Source organism: Sceloporus occidentalis, unplaced genomic scaffold, assembly GCF_023333645.1.
Source record: "Sceloporus occidentalis isolate IW3139 unplaced genomic scaffold, rSceOcc1.0.p SCAF_4, whole genome shotgun sequence".
In the NCBI taxonomy this organism is placed as follows: Eukaryota; Metazoa; Chordata; class Lepidosauria; order Squamata; family Phrynosomatidae; genus Sceloporus; species Sceloporus occidentalis.
Genome location: NW_028316984.1, coordinates 42,150,499 through 42,168,293, shown reverse-complemented (window position 1 = coordinate 42,168,293; position 17,795 = coordinate 42,150,499). Strand labels below are relative to the sequence as shown.

At 38.4% G+C, this 17,795-nt stretch overlaps 1 protein-coding gene across 9 annotated transcripts in view; it reads right to left on the bottom strand.

The window, feature by feature from the left end:
* Window positions 1-17,795, bottom strand: part of LOC149313811 (sodium channel protein type 3 subunit alpha) — a 94,256-nt gene that overhangs the window by 20,817 nt on the left and 55,644 nt on the right. For 8 of the 9 annotated variants that reach the window (XM_089519843.1, XM_089519847.1, XM_089519850.1 and 5 more), the window contains 4 exons: window positions 16,178-16,663; window positions 3,794-3,914; window positions 2,192-2,346; window positions 1,677-1,850 (listed from right to left, as the gene is read on the bottom strand). In XM_089519843.1, the coding sequence (XP_089375969.1) occupies window positions 1,677-1,850; window positions 2,192-2,346; window positions 3,794-3,914; window positions 16,178-16,663 (936 nt within the window). The remainder of the gene's footprint in view (window positions 1-1,676; window positions 1,851-2,191; window positions 2,347-3,793; window positions 3,915-16,177; window positions 16,664-17,795) is intronic. The other variant, XM_089519848.1, reaches the window with a different exon arrangement.

Sequence of the window (17,795 nt, the reverse complement as noted above, 5' to 3'; positions counted from 1 at the left end):
AGGTGACTATGTACACACAATGTACATAGAGCTTAATATACAACTTCTACCATTCCTCAGTTTATTGAAGAAAATTGAAGAAATATCCAAGTATCTATAATAATGGAAGATAATTTTTTTAAAAAAACCTTAAAAGAGGTACTTTTTTGTATAGTTAAGCAAGTTATTACAGACTGGAAATTAAATAAGAGACCAGGACCTGATGGGCTTAAAGCTAAATTTAATCAGATATTTAAGAGAGAACTTGAATCACTACTAACATACATATATTGTAGCTGGAAAATTGAAGAATCTTGGATTTATCATGAAAAGTGGTTCTGTGGCAAGAAAAAAAAATCAGTATTACTACCCCATTGGAAAGAATGACAAAAGTGCTAATTTTACATATAGGGAAAAGCAGAGAAATCTTCTCTTATCCTCTGAACTGCTTAGTATATGTATGAGAGACATGGAGCCGATGATCATAAATCCAGCTGATACTCCCACCTAGACTAGAATCAGTGGGGTTAACATAAGTCGGGTTGACACCGATTAGCACTTGATTCAATTGTTGAATCCATATTCAGATGATGTTTTAATTTAAAATTATATTGTTAGTGTTTTATTATCTGTATTTTTATACTTGTATTTTACTATTTTATTGATGTAATCCCGCCTCAATCCACAGGGAGAGGTGGGAAATATAAATAAAAATTATTATATAAACAACTGGAATTAGGCCAGAAATTTCAATTTCCAGTGATTGCTCTACCTAAACACTACATAGAAATATTAGAAGGTGTTTCTCTTTATGATTCTGCAATGTAAATTCCATATGTCCAGAATTAGGAGATATTAATATTATAGCTGTAGTCACATTTACTGTCTATAGTAGAGATTGAAAAGACTACAGTACTCTGGAATACACAAGGATGCAATACCAACGGTATCTTATCACCTCCCCCCACCTCTCTGTATCACACACAAACACAAAATATATAAATGTGCAGTATTATTCTGGAATCTAAAATTTTGTTTAATTCCAAGACAATCCCCCAAATTAGAATTAGTGCACAACAACACTGTATCCATACCTATTCTTCTGTAATCTTGAAGTGTACGCAGATGACCTTCATCAGATAAAACTGTCCACATATATAAAACACCAATAGTATTATATCCAGAGATTTATTTATCCAACAGCAGTTTCCTATTCTGATTGAAATTATGTAGCCTTATTGTATAACCCTGTTCTCATAACAAAGAGTGTACAGGTTAAGTCTCCCTTACCTGAAATGTTAGGGACCAGAAGTGTTTTGGGTTTTGGATTTTGGGTTCCCCCCTCCCCCAGATTTTGGAATATCTGTGTATGCATAATGAGATAACTTGGAGATGGGGCCCAACTCTAACATGAAATTCATGTATGTTTGTGTACACCTTACACACATAGCCTGAAGGTAACTATACACCATTTTTTAAATAACTGTGTACATTAAACAATATTTGTGTACATTGAACTATCAGAAAGTAAAGTGTCACTATGTCCACCACCCATGTGGACAATTTTGGATTTTGGAGTATTTCAGATGTTGGAAATCTAGTTAAGGGAGACTCAATTTGTATGTAAAATCAACATTTCTTCACTGTATGCAGGAATAAAAGAGGAGCAAAGGAACCCATGGGTTGCAAGTACTTACATCCACAATGAGGAAGTCCAGCCAGCACCAGGCATTAGTGAAATACATCTGGAAGCCATAAGCCACCCACTTTAGAAGCATTTCCAGGATGAAGATGTATGTGAAAACCTTGTCAGCATATTCCAACATGGTCTTGATGGTTTTGCGCTGTTCAATATATATGTCTTCAAAGGCCTATGTGGGGTGAAATCATTGTTTTATCATCCATGAAGGCAAGCCCAGGTTTTAAAAAAATCTGTGCATGTGTGCATAAGAATCTCCTGCCGCATCATTTTTTACTAACACATTATCGAAGAATTAGCAAGTACGAATACAGTTTCATTTCTTTTTATTTTCTTTCAGTGCATTACATATTACAACAACTTCTGTTACAGACTATTATTTATCAAACATTTTCACATCTGAAAATGTAATACATGCTGGCCACTACAAATAGTGCAATATACAACTTAAATTGGGAGAGGGTGGGAGAGAAATATTTTAAAATAAATGATAATGTTATTTCATTTGCTCACCAGAGCACCACTGCTGAGGAGAATCATAAATACAATGAACGTCTCAAACCAGTTGTGTTCTACTATGCTGTAGCAGGTTTTCCTAAAATTCCACCAGATTTTTCCTTTGCCATCTTCTATACTCACTTGACAGCATGGGAACTTCTTGATGCAGCCTGTGTGCAACAACATTACACAGTTAAACACTGAAAAAAATTGTTTTACTTGTGTTCTGATGACTTCTTGACCCCCCAAGCTGTGTTTGTGGACTTACTCCCATTTTCCCTCAAATGCTCCCCCATGTCTCCAGGGGTTGTGGAGAGGAATTCTGCTACATTTGGGGGACCCTCGCAGTTATTTTAGAGATTTTTTTTTTCAAAACCAGAACTATCTTCCTGGTTCATGAGAGGTGTCTGAGGCTCCCAACCCCCAGACATCTGCCCACCTCTGCTGTAAGCCATTTCTCCTGAGATGCCTCTGTGCCAAAGAACTTCTCCTCTCTGTGACCAAATTCATGCATTCAGGAAACATGAAGCCAGCAGCCTTCTCCTGCAGCAGCAGTGATTCCTTCCACAAGCATGACAAAGTGCAACCACATACATAGCACTATGCCAACTAGATTCTGGCCTTTATTCTCATAATAACCTTTTAGGAGGAGAGGATAGCTGTTTTTTGCCATAGTTTTGAAAGCCATATCTACAACTATTGGATGGAGTAGGAAATTTAAGCCCAAAGAATTCTGCTGCAACAGCAAGTAAAGCAGTTTGAAGCAAACTTGTATTCAGCTATGGAAGGAAAATAACTAGTGGCAGCTGTCTTTCATCTGTGCATTTGTCATATGTGATAAGCAGCATGCAGCAAGATGCATGCAATCTCCTGCCAGAAGTGATTCCCATGCAGTACATTTCAGCCAGGATTGAAAGAAATCCATAATTAGTTTCAGACTGAAGGGTTTTGGTACTTGATACTGAGGGGCCTTTCAAAAGCAGCCTGTGACATGACATGGGGTGCTGCTCAAAGGGGGAGGGAGTAGTTCTTTGGATCCGAGTCTTCAACTTGCATGGGGGGCAGCCCTAAGAGACAAATTACATACTTTTACATGCTTCTTTCCTTCAAGTTTTGGGGAATGCCACCACGAGTAGAAGCACAACAAGGAGGAAAGAGGGCAGTTATTTAACATTATCTCTCTATGGCAAATAGCCATCAGGAAAACGCTAGACACTTGTTAGTTTAGAAATGCTAGAAAGAGAAATTGTTATGTAGTCTTTCCTATCCTCCCACATCTTCTACTTTTGTCTATAGCAGTTTCCTAAACTGGATTTCTGTTGTTAGAGCTGTTGCTTTACCATCAAAGTTAGGGAGCGGAGGCATATAACTATATTACCTAAATTAATGCACCCCTCTACATCTAAAAACCCCCCACACAATATATATATACAAGCACTACTGAGAAAGAAGCCCATATAAGCATGATGATAGTGTTTCTAGTCTTCTGAACATAGCACAACATTTATGGGAACCCTGACTAACAAAACCAGGGGAGTTGTTATATCCTGGGAAGCAGGGTTAAGTGAATCTTTGATTCTTCAGCTACAAGTTACTGTTGTTTTCTGCCCCTGTTACCTTCAGTAAAACAGGCTTCAGGTTCAAGAGCTTCTTCAGGTTCAATCTCTGCCTGTTCACCCTCTCCAGGTGGGGCAATATCAACTGTGCTGCCTTCAGATGAGCTGGTTGCATTTATCTTCTGAAAATAAAATCCCATAAAAAAGGTTTTTTCTTCTCACAAGTCTACACCGCACTCTCATGGGGAGACCAATGATACATGTCAGCTTTCTTCAACTTTATATTGGTAACATAGAGCAGTAAGTTGTTTAATGTGAATAAATGTTCACATTAATTAATAACATTAAAATGACCATTGTATTTTTGTTTGCTTTCAAGAAACATGAACATTTCCCTTTAAAAATGCAACAGAAAAACATCTGTGTACAGCAATCCTGAAATATATGGTTAAAGATGCTGGATATACTGTTTCGAAGATCTTTCATTCTATTATGTTACATGTAACAGTATCTATTATTTCAAATTAAAAATGGATACCTTCATAACTGCTAATGATTATAAGGGAATATGGACAGGAAAAATAGTATAGAATTGCTGTTGTCGAAATGTGTCTTATAAATTTCAGGTGATAAAACAGGCAGTTCAGCCAAAGGAAATCAGGTAACCCAATCTGAATTTGACCCTGAGAATTGCATGTGTGTATATGCTGAGGAGAGCTTAGCAGTTACACAGTGCTGCCATGTAGTGATCTATTCGATTAGTCTTAAACTGAGAGGGTCCCATAATGCTTATCACACATGGTCCAAAGTGTCATGGTTTTCTAAAACACTGGCAACTGTAACTTAACAGTTTTATAATCTTTAGGAAGAAGATATTTTGCCATTTGTGAACCGATCCTACCAGTGATTATTCTGGCAAGTGTATATTCCCCCCCCCCCCCCCCCCGGTAAAGCAATATTCATTTTTCAAATTATGAAAGGTGAAAAGTTCTCTTGCAAAGTTTGTAAAGCAGCATATTAAATGCTAAACATTTTACTTATGTTCTGAAACTCTTTCATAAGTAATTCACTTTTCAGTCTTATAAAAGATGTTATATTAAACTTAAAAAGGTAAAAGATAAAGGTAGTCCTGTTATTAAGCTGAAGAGCCAATGCTGTCTGATGACTGCTCTGGTAGCCATGTGGCCAGCATGACTGCACCAAATGCTGTTACCTTCCCACCAAAGTGGTACCTATTTATCACATGCGTTTGCATACTTTAGAACTGCTAGGTTGGCAGAAGCTGGGACTAATGATGGGAGCTCACCCCATCATGCAGCATTTTGGTCTCGAACTGCCAACTTTCCGATTGTTAGAATTGGCATCTTAACCACTAAGCACTGCTCTTACTGCTTACTAAAACAATGTTATGCAAGTCCATGCAAAAAATAAAATTAGTGACTATAATTGCAAGCTGTTCATATTACTTGCCATAAAGTTTGTGTTAGTGCTAGTAACCCTGGCATATATGATAATTAGGCAATATTAGTCAATGAAACAGAGGCTGATATAATGCATTATTTTGGGTAATTATGCTGATGGAGAGAATGATGTATAAATATTTCTGTATGTTATTAACTTTTAACTAGAACCAGAAACCTATACAATCATACCTTTAGTCTCAAACAGCACTTACAGGCTAATGGCCCATCTCCTCTGGTAGCAGAAGAAGAAAGTGTGGTTCTATTCTTTCGTGTGTGTGTGTGTGTGTGTGTGTGTGTGTGTTATAGAAAAACTAATGAAAATCTGAACCTTTGCAAAATTACATCACCTGAGAATTTGAGCTTGACATTTTTACTGACACAGTTGCTGTTAGGCTAATAGAAATAACAGACAGAGCTCTCCAACAGTTAGCTGGCTGCAGTGAATAGATATAAAACATCAGCATTAATAACACAAGGATCATGATGAGGAGTTAAAGATTAAAATGAACATCTGAATGAGCCAATCTGCATGCATGTAGATACCCCAAATGTCTTAAATTCAGGCCTAGGGCTTGGGGATTACAGACCAAAGTCTTTTTCAGGCATCATAGGAAGGAGTGGGAAAAAGAGATTGGCTGCTGGTGCCAGCCTCCAGGGCATTCAGTATAAGCTCTGAAATAATTGGAGTAACAAGAAGATCTTCAGATTGCCATATAATGGGGGTGAGCAACTTTGGCAGGTCTGGGGGCCACCTCTATGCCAACAAACTCCCCCAGAGGCCACATGCACTACTGAAAAATAAAAACAAACCCCACAATGTGCCCAAAAGCCCACTTCTGGTTTTCAGAAAATGGGTGTATTTTGATATTAAACAGTATATGGAAGCCTTGCAAACCATTAAAAACATAAATGGATGCTCCTAGAGTCTTCCATGAGCAACAATTCAACCTCCTTTATGGCCAGGAAAAGGTCAATTGAGGGATTCCGGGGGTGCTGAGAGCCACAAAAATATGATTGAGGGTTTCCTTTGCCCACCACATCTTATATCTTGTGCTGCTGCGCTGAAAATGTGGATCATGGTCATAAATCTTGTATTAAACAATAGGATAAGCAGAATTAAACTTTAGACAATTGAGAATGCATCTTGATGGGATTACATGGACTGGGGGCATTTCATCTATCAGTTTAGTGGCAGACTATTTTCAACAGACTAATATGGAAAGTTTAATGCAAGGCTGCCTTCACACTGCCTTTGGTTACTTTAGTATTAGCACATCACCAGCTGTTTATTTTGATCAAGAGATGGAGAAATGGGCGCTAAAGTTCCCTGCTCCTCCACATTCTAGAATACATCTGATTTCTGTAACTACAATTCCTTGAAAGAAAATCTAAACTAGCAAGAGCATATATGCTTAATTTTAAATACACTAGCATATGTCATAAATTATGTTTCCAACAGCAGTACATCAGTACAATCTTTATAATCTAATATTTTGTAATCAATAAATATTTTGCTGCCATTGATTTACTTTTGGGAGAAAATTTTATTGGCCCAATCCATCCTCTAGCCTCTGCAGGACAGAGATATGGGTGAAAGAAGATATGGCTCAGGACTCAATAGAGACCTAGTTCTTCCTTTCTCCTCCTCAGCCACATAGTACTCCATGCAATTCATATCATTTTAAAGTTAACTGCAGCAGCAACAGCAGGCACTATTTCCTTACAGGTAAAAGAAAGTGGACTTTGACTACAGGTGTACTGATCCTAGTTTTATATAAGTCTTATTTTCTTATTTTGCTGTATTTCTTAACCAGTTAATATATCAAAAATTCCACCTTTTTGGCACTGTAATTCTGAGGAAGATGCTATGTATTTCATTGATCTGGTTAAAGTTTCATCAAATGCCTCCAAAGTCAAATAGATATGTTTATGTACTTCCATGTATTTTGTTTTGTGTGACATAGTTAAGATAAATCAAAATTTAGGACCATGGACTAAGAGCAATATTTACAGCTATTAAAATTGAATCAACAGGCTGAAATTTGCCAGGAAATCAGGATTAGACACTACTCCTTTCTCTCTTTCATGAAATTGCTTCCAATTTTAAATTACAGATCTCAATGGCATGCATACTTTTCCAAAATGTGATTAGTGAGAGTGTTCAAACTGTAGTTAGTGAGAACAAATCATGATATTCTGCTTTGGTCAGGCCCCACCTAGAATATTGTGTCCAGTTCTGGGTGCCACAATTCAGAAAGGACATTGAGAAACTGGAGCGTGTCCAAAGGAGGGCGACAAAAATGGTGAAGGGTCTGGAAACCATGCCCTATGAGGAACGACTTAGGGAGCTGGGGATGTTTAGCCTGGAGAAAAGAAGGTTAAGAGGTGATATGATAGCCCTGTTTAAATATTTGAAAGGATGTCATATTGAGGAGGGAGCAAGCTTGTTTTCTGCTGCTCCAGAGAACAGGACCCGGAACAATGGATGCAAGCTACAGGAAAAGAGATTCCACCTGAACATTAGGAGGAACTTCCTGACAGTAAGGGCTGTTCGACAGTGGAATGCACTTCCTCGGAAGGTGATAGAGTCTCCTTCCTTGGAGGTCTTTAAACAGAGGCTGGATGGCCATCTGTCAGGGATGCTTTGATTTGGATTTCCTGCATGGCAGGGGGTTGGACTGGATGGCCCTAGTGGTCCCTTCCAACTCTACGATTCTATGATTCTATGATTCTATGATCAGCTCTTGCTTTCAGACTCTGGCTTGTTCTAAGACAGCTGAAACAAGCAATGCATGGTTCCTTGAGTTTGTTGCCACTGGAAACTGATTAGTTTAAAATTGGAAAAGGGCACATTTGTTCCCTTCAACAGAGTGAAATAGAAATGTGGGAAATGTGTCAGTATTAAACCTGCTGCCATTCCTTCATATAATGGGAAAAATGATTCTGTTCTATGTCTGACCAGGGCTAATGTGAGTATTGTTTTTTGCCCAAGTGGGTACATCCTTCAGTTAGAATTAGGCTCAAAGTTTCAATGTACAGTACTGAGTTATTCTGACTAATTCTATAATTCTTACTACCTTAAAAAAAATTAAGGCAGGATAATGTGGTTGTTAACAGTTAAATAGAAAGAGAAAACAATTATTTTTAAGCCACAGAATATAACTAGAGTCAACTTTTTTACACTATTTTACATTTAAAAAGTGAATAGTTTAACAAAATTTGTCAGACAATATTTTTGAGATTGTGCACTCATGGAGAGGGAACGTCTGCGAGGAACACACTGGAAAGCATTTGTTGATGATGCAGCATTCCCAAGGCCTGAATCAGCAAAACAACATGCTTGACTAGAGCAGAAGCCTGTGCAATACCAGTGAAATTGCATCAAGAAAAGAAGAAGAAAAGAAACCCAACTTCTTTTTTTAACAAGATGATCTGAAAAAAGAATTTGGATTATAGCCATCAGATAGTAAATTGTTACCTTCTAAATTGGCATAGATGGAAAAGGGACAACAGCTTTAGCAGTCTCTTCTGGATTTTAGCATCTCTTGAATTTTTTTGTCCAGATAATCATAATCAACACAAGCTTTGCCCAACAGCATGTTAATGGGGCCCATTTCCACTATTAAAGCATTCATCTAAGACCTAGTCTTGCTCTCATTTGATTTTTGCCCTTTGTTATTTCAATGGGAGCAGGAGCAGGCCACTTACACAAATGTTAAAGCTTTACCAACCACTTCAAGATTCAGGTGACATTAAAATAAACAAAGGGATTCAGCCATTATAAATTATCAGGAATAAGTCAGCTTCAAATACTGTTTAAGCATTCTCAATTAGTTTATGACATGACAGACTCTTGGATAAACAATCACCATTTTCCTTCCCACTTCATCCACATCTCCAATTTTTGTAAAAAGTTTTAATTATACACAGCAAAACACAAAAATTGTTGTTCACTCCTGTTAAAGCCTTTTGGACTAGCCAAAGCATTTCTCAGTTTTCAGCCTGATGATATTTAGGTTCAAATACAATAGCTCTGACCCCTGAACATACTTAAATAGAAATAGCAGCTAACAATGTGCCTAGAATCTAAATTTCCTAAAGGCATCTAATCTATCTGATCTTAGAAGCTAAGGGGGGTCAGCTCTGGTTAGTAGTTGGATCGGAGACTGCCAATGAATACCAGGTGGTGAGGCTGTATTTCAGAGGCAGGAACAGGCAAAACCACCTCTGAGTACAGTCGGCCCTTCTTATACACTGATTTTTTATACATGGATGTAAGCATCCACAGTTTGAAAATGTTCAAAAAAGTATAAATTTCAAATATCAAACCTTGATTTTCCAATTTTTGTAAGGGGCACCATTTTGTTATGTCATTGTATTTAATGAGACTTGAGCATCCACAAATTTTGTTATCCACGGGGGATCTTGGAACCAAGCCTCAGCGTATAACAAGGGTCCACTGTACTATTTGCCTTAGGAAACCCTATGAAATTCACAGTGTCACTATAAGATGACTGGCAATTTGCACGCAACATAACACACATGCACATACAATGTCTTTCTGAAGTTTGCCAGTTTTGCTTGAAGAACTCTCTATGTATTACATCAATGCAGGCCATGTCTAAGGTGAAATCTTACAACTTGTGCTGTATCATCTATTGTTTCAATGAGGAACCTCATGAACACAATTTCTGAACTGATTTTCTCATTAATGATAGGCTGAAAGAAAGCCACTAAACAATGGTCAACTTAACTGTAGTGGATATAGGTAAGGGATACAGACTGCTGTAGCAAATCGAATATCTAGACCTAAACTGGTAGCCCCAATTAGAGCAGACTTACTGAAACAACTGAAACTACCAATGTGTTCAGTTATCAAGGTGTCCAGATTTAGGACATAGATTAGTACAGATGTTTGAAGCGCAAGACAGACATTATGAATCCTGCTGTATTCTTGCTCAGAATTATTACCAAACTATTTTAAATGTTGGTTTAAATATTTAAACTATTTATATGATGTGGCTGTTTCTGAATAGCATTTAACCATTAGGAAATTTAACTATTCTATTTTGATTAAATATTTTAAATTAGGCATTCTTCACTCCAAGCTATTGGGATGAGACAGGAATAAAATCTGACCCAACCAAGGTTTGTCTTTAGACACGTACTTAGAAAAGCTTGGAGTTGCATAGTACAGTGGACCCTTGCCTTACACAGGAGATCCGTTCCGGACCCCATGCGTAAGGCTAATTCCGCGTATGCTTGAGCCCCATTCATTTGAATAAGCTTGTGCATGCGGCTGAATGGGACAGGCCGCCCCTTGCGCCCTGTGCGCTCCCCGCGACTTGAGCGCGTACATTCAAGTCCGCGTAAAGTGCACTCGCGTTATAACACGGGCGCACTATATCTACTATAAATTATCAGTTACTAGAAATTGCAGCAGCAATTTCCTTACCACAATATTTAGTTCTTTATTGTTAAAAGTTGCAAACAAACAAAAAAAAAACAAACCCCAAAACATTTACCTGTGTGAGAGAAAAATGCATGTAGCTATTTCTTCACTTGCTATTTCTGTAATGATTGGCACTCTCAAAGAGGAACGCTAATTGAAAAAAATATATTGCACAATGTCTCTTTTTTAGCAGTGAAAAAATAAGAGACAACAGCAAATGTCAATCAAGCTGTACCAATATCATTTCTTTAGATAAATGAAAATTGGAATATTTTACATCATAAAATTGACACCAGCATATTTTTTAAAAAAGAACAATTCTTGACTGGAATATGATTGACATTACATTTGTATCCATGCTAAAATCAACTGATTCGTGAGAAATATCTTTTCAGTGTTTTGCTTTGTTTTGAGCACATATATTCAATGAAGTATTCAATTATACTTTTTTAAAAATAACATCTTTCTTTTTGTTGTAATATATATAATCAATTTTCACATGAATGAAAATCTAACACACCCAGTCCTCAGACAAATACTGGAAAAATGTTATCAGTTGACCAGAAACTAGTTGAACAACGAACACCTTGAAAGAACATTCAACAGGTTATAATACCTTCAGAAACAGAGAAACCGAGGAAACAGTTAAAATTTGAAATGACATTCCCTCTAAGTTTTCCCCAGAAAAAGACAATATTAAGAAACAAATGCTACATTTATAAGGGCTGAATCAAAAAGGGGTTGTTTTTATTGTTTTTAAAAATGATGCATGCTCCCTCCCCCCCCCCCCCCCGGTTTTTGAAAAGATCAACATTCTCATCAGTTTATGATCCAACTTACAAAACCTATAGGTCATGCAATAGCTGTTCAAAGTAGCTGATAATCAAATACATCTGTAAAAATCATTAGCAGAATCAAAATATATGTTGAGGGTTGCCAGTCTTGCCTGACCATGCTGTGATGTGTGAGTCACAGGACTCAGCAGAGAGCAGCTGTGCATGTCTGGACTATCTTGCAATGGACAGGGAAGGAAACATAGCTCAGTAGCATGCAGGCCAGTCAAAATTCACCAGAAAGTGATTATATAAGTATAACTTGCTTAGGTAACCTGTGTAAGGGTGGTGATATGTTGAATCTACCTGGTTAAAAAGCACCAGAGCTGCATTCTTGATTGCTCCAGCTTGGTTTTACCCCTGTGAGAAGTAAGAATGGCAGGCAATGAAGTTCATGACATAGTACCTCCAATCTTTTGCTCTTTCCAACACAGTTTCAAAACATTTTCAAGGGGAAAAAAGAGATCGAATTACCAAGCTAGTAAAAAGGGAGAAACACACAGAGGTTTACAGAATTCTACTGACATCCCCATCAACCTTCTAGCCACTCTGTATCCACATAAGATCCATCAGCAAACAATCACTGGGGACATGTTATACAGTAACTTTCATTTTTCCTGTTTACTGATGATAGAATGCCACCAGTTCCCCAAACAGGGTTATGCAGTGATAACTGTGGCAGTGGTAGATGACTACTCCATGTCAGGCTGGTGGTGAAAGTAGCAGTGGTGGTGATCCAAACTTTAAAGAAGTCATCCTATTGCTAAATCAGATCTGGCATCTTGGATGACTCTTTCAAAGTTCATAATAATTCATTACCTCACTGACATGGAAGACTGCCCCATCAATGGATGATGCTCTCCTATCTTCACATCCTCCTCCTGAAGCATGAACCTGAGCCAACTTCACTTAGGCCCCATACAGACTGCCAAAATAAAGCTGCTTCGGGTCACTTTGGAGGTATCCTGTTTAAATGATGCAAACGTCCTAAGAGTCTGGAAGCCATGCCAAAGCCACATTCCATTCCGTAGGACTGGATTGTGGCTTTGGTGCGGCTTTGAGACTCTTAGGACGCATGCAACATTTAAACAGCATACCTCCAAAGTGACCTGAAGCAGCATTATTTTGGCCTGTCTGTATGGGGCCTTAGTATGTTTGGGATCTGCCCCACAACTGGCCTGTAACCCATTCCAACTGGAGTCTCAGCAACAAAAATGACCATTGGATCTGCATATCCTCCATGAAGCTAGTTGTCCTTAAGATTCACTCTGACGCTCCTCTCCTCTGCTGTCACGAAGGTTGAAGAGCCCCAGGATAGCCAGCCCAGTAGCATCAGGAATGACATCAGGGAAGTTTCATTGCAGGGAAGGCTCCCTGGCTCACAATCCTCAGCCCCACCCTAAAAACACACACCAACTCACCCAACAAAAACCACAAATGTTGCTCCCAACACCACCACTAATTACATGTTCCACACATACATTCAGAAATTAATCATACTGACTTAAACGGGATTTACTCCCAGGTAAGCATGCATAAGACTACAGCTATTAAAATGAACCTCTTTATTTTAGAAAAGCATGTGGGCACATCTGGGCACAATTTTCCCATTGTGGGACATAATGGACCCTATAAAGAAACTGAAAGTGGAAAGAAGTCAATTTCTGGTTTTGTAATAAAATCATTTTTGATTAATTATTTCTAAATTATCATTTAAAGTAAATTAATTAGTGCTTAGAGTCTATATTACACAGTGTACAAATGTGGAGAAAAAGTTCAGATGTGTCTTTTTTGGAGGAGAAAATTCTGTTTTAAACAAAAAATTGTATTTCCTTATTAACCCTACATAAACATTGCTACTGAAAAGTGATAGATCAGAAGACAGTTGTTGCAGCTAGGCTTTATTCATGTCCCCATTTCAAGAATATCCCCTCCTGAATTTGTGATAACTCTACGTTAGTCACATCTTTAACCATTCTGAATCATGGAAGAATATCAAAAGACAGATTTTCATATCAACATGACCGATTGAGTACAGTAACACTTAACTCATTAAAATAAATACTTGACAGTAAGTGTGTGCCTCACTGATGAATTTAACATGTAATCACATAATAGCTAAAATAAAATCCATAGGTATTTCACATAACAAAACCAAGAAAATATAATGGCAAATAGATGGGAGGTCTGTATCGCGCCTAAGGCACTGCAGATCAGAATATGGGAACCTGCAGATCAGAATGTGGGCCATATAATCTGCCCTGTACACTCAGTTCTCCTGGGAGATATTTACTTCAACTGTCCAGGATTAGACTGACAATTGTCACCCAGAGGACATTTTCATCGATCACCCATAGTCTGGGGAATGACCTGCCTGGAGACATTTGACAGCTAAACATGCTGTTTGAATTTAAAACAGTATTAAAGACCTATTTCTTTTGACAGACCTACTTAATCAATTTTAAACTATGAATTTTAAATTGGTATATTTTAAATTTTATGTTGGATGATCTGAATGTATCCTCTGTTCATATATTTTAACTTATGCGTTCAAATGATTTTATGTGTTTTAATCTATGTTGTGCCCTGCCTTGAGTCTCGGGGAGAGATAAGTAAAAAAATCATTCATAATAATAATAATAATAATAATAATAATAATAGACTGTCTCAGTTGCAGGGCACCCTAAGACAAGCAGTTGGACCAGGAGTTTATTCAGCTGCCAGTTCTCCATGCCCCTCATGACCAGGAGAGCACCGCAGTCATCACATCCCAGTGTCCTTTTTCAGAAGAAAATACCACCTACAGGTACATGTACACATACACAGAGAGAGACAGAGCTGATCAGACATACTTTCCATTCACAGTCAAAAGGGATTGGAAACTAGCCATTATGTTTCAAATAGTCACTGTCTTGGGTTGTTGTTGTTGTTGTTGTTGTTGTTGTTGTTGTTGTTTTTGGTAAAAACATCCTACATTTCCTTTTTATGTTTCAATTATAGTTCAATCTTTGTCCTTTAGCTGCAGTGCCTATTTGAGGAAAGCAGGGCAGAATGCTCTCTCTCTCTCTCTCTCTCTCTCTCTCTCTATCACGCACACACATTTACTTAAGCATTATTATTTTTTTTTTGGTAGCTGCTTCCAGTCCCTAGAAATTTTAGAATATAGAGGAATGCTCTAAATGGCTCCAATTCCCCTCCTCTCATATCATCCATGCAAAAGAAATTCTTGATCTCATTCACTGCTCACTGCAGCATTGGCATCACTAGAAAGTTGCAAGGATGTCCACTGCACCAGGTGACACCATCAGAGAGGGTGACACTGAAATGACTGTCCAGAAAAATGAAATTTTCAGGGTTCAAGAATTCCTTTGCAACCAATATCAAGGCAGGATCAAAACATCCCTGAGTAACAGAGGGGATGAATGGCAAGTCATGTGCCCAGAGACCATTTGTGCCTCCCTCCTATTCAGCACTATCAAGGCCCTTCCCTTTTGTGGATGGAAAAACAAAAAAGTGCAATGCCATTCCTACCCAGCACAGTGGCTGCCAGTGCAGTAATACAGTTGAATAGAAAGACTGCAATGTAGCTGTCAGAGCCATGAAGGAGATGGAGCCGGAGACCCATGGAAATCTATGGGAGTGACACCATGAGATACTGCACTGGATGACACCAATTCTAGTGATGCCACTACAATGCAGTGTAGTAAAAGTGGCATAGTCAATCCCCAGCCATAAATAATATATATGAAACAAGTCCTTCTACCACCGGGCAAGGTTTTCCACACATCCCAACATGATATTTTACTGCCACTGCATAGCAGAACATAAGGATGGGCTATAAGAGCTGTGTGTTTGGAAAGGAAGATTTTATACCAAGCACCAGTCCTTACACCTATAGTGAGTGTGGTGATAGTAGATCTCTCAGACTTTACACCCATTTCTTTCCCATTTTTTCGTAGATGTAGGAGATTGAATTTGTTTGTAAAGCATGCATTCTACCACTATGTAAATTCTGAACATTCTCACCACACACACCATTGCAAAATACCACAAAGTGAAATACCACAGATTTTTTTTTTAAAAAAAACCATGCTTATTAGAAAGAAACTAATGCAGACCAAAGTAGTGTTACTCCCTTTGGTGTCACATGATGTGGGTGCCCAGAAAGGGTTGCAGGAGAAGGGGACAGCAGACACTGTTCTGCTGACACCTCCTATTTCCTAGGTCGCCTACCCACCGGCTGGATGCCCACTACCCAGCCAGGGGGGTGCCATGGCCTCTGGCGGTCTTGTTCAGAGTCTGGTGCATATGCCATGCCAGACTCTTAAACAGAAAGCACTGCATTCCAAGAGGCAGCCAATGCTGAGGGGTGATGGTGCTCAGGCCTTCGAAGAGACCATTCAGGGTCTGGTGTAGTTGCTGGGTGAGCAAGAAAGGGCATCACATTCCTTTCTCACTCACCCAGCACCCACACTAGTCCCACTGGGTGTTCCACCCCATTGGGTATACATCCTCCTCTGGGGTGTCATCACATGCAGTCCGCACCCTCCACACCCTTCGAAGACCCTTCTGATAAAAACCAGTAAAGGCGCAATAAAAACCAACTGTGTAATTTCCCAGGACCATTACCTGTGCAAAAGCAAAAGAAGACAATGTCAATGTAATACATTAATATATATACAAATATAAAGTCCTACCTCTTTGCTTGCTCCAAGGTCAGATTCACTGCTAAATTCCTCTGTGTTTATATTTTCAAAATCTGATTCTCCAGCTGCAATTGGTACAGTCACAGTAAGGCCCGGATTATTAATAAATGACATATAATCATTTTCATCAATAATATATTTTTCCACACTGCTGCCTGTGCCTACACCACTTGTGGTTCCATTCCCATCTCTCAGATAATGAACATCTTTAGTTATTTCCACCATGGTATGGTTGGAAATGTAGATGTCTTTCTTGTTGTTTAGCTCTTCAAGTGCTTTGATATCCTCAGTGGCTTTCTGCTTTCTAATAACACTTTTCTGAACCACTTCTTGCATTTTTTTCTTAATGTAATCAATTCCTCTCTGAATCCTCCCCACAGCAATCTGGAGATTGTTCATTTCATTATCATCATCTGTAGCAGCAAGGTTGTCTGAACTGAAGGAGCTCAGCAGTAAGGCTAGAAAGAGGTTCAGTACCTAGAACATGGAGAAAGAAAGAAAGAAAAAATGTGGAATATATTTATATAGGAAATTAAAAATAAAATAAAATAAAATAAAATAAGGATCAGGCACATTATAAGAAGAAGCCTGCTATATCTCCAAGCAGCCCATTTCATCCATCAAATGACACACCTTGATCATCAGACCCCACATGCAGCCACGTGAGGTGATAAAATCCTGAAGTGGTAATCTATCATTTTAGATTGCAAATTTTTGAATATGCAGCCATATACACAACAATAATTCCACTGAATAAATGCATAGAGAATAATCTATGATTATGAAGGGCTGGTGGGGATTACAGCTACCTGTTAAACATCAGTATCAGAGACAGTGTGCTAAAAACTACAAACATGAAGGTACTATTGACCTCTTGTCCTGCTTGTGGCCAACTTACAAGGATCTGGCTGGCCACTGTGGAAACACAATGTTGGACTAGATAGGCCTTTGGTTTGACACAGCAGTGTTGTTAACTGCATTTGAGTCTAACTTCACTGCTTATCTTTATTCTTTAGGATCTTGTCTAGTTCTTTCATCACTGCTCTTCATATTCCTAGTCTTTTTCTGATTTCTTGACTACAGAATCCGTTCTGATCTATGTTTGATCCAAGGTATGAGAAATCTTTAACTGTTTTGAATTCCTCATTGTCTAGTTTGAATCTATATAGCTCCTCTGTGGTCATTATTTTTGTTTTCTTTATGTTCAGCAGCAAGCCTGCCTTTGTACTTTCTTCCTTGACCCTTTTTAGCAATTTTCCCAATTGAATCAGCTGGGCTTTCCCCATATATATATGTCTTGTTTTAAAATAAAAGCTTCTCAGTCCCACAACACTGGATAGATCTTATCTAAAATAATATGCAGATTATGTTTTAGCAGGTGCAAACCTGATTTCCAAACAAGCAAGTTTTTTTAAATACTGAATGATGGCTTGCTTGTTAGTAGCAGGCACTGCCTTTTGAGAAAATAATTAAACAGTGCTCTTTCTGCATGTACAGGGACTGCTCCTGTGCCCAGATGACTTATTTGGGTTGCAGGTTATATCTACTAAATAAGAGTTTGCTTACCTAACTCACAAGATGGAGAGAAAAGCTGGGTTGAGGCAGATTT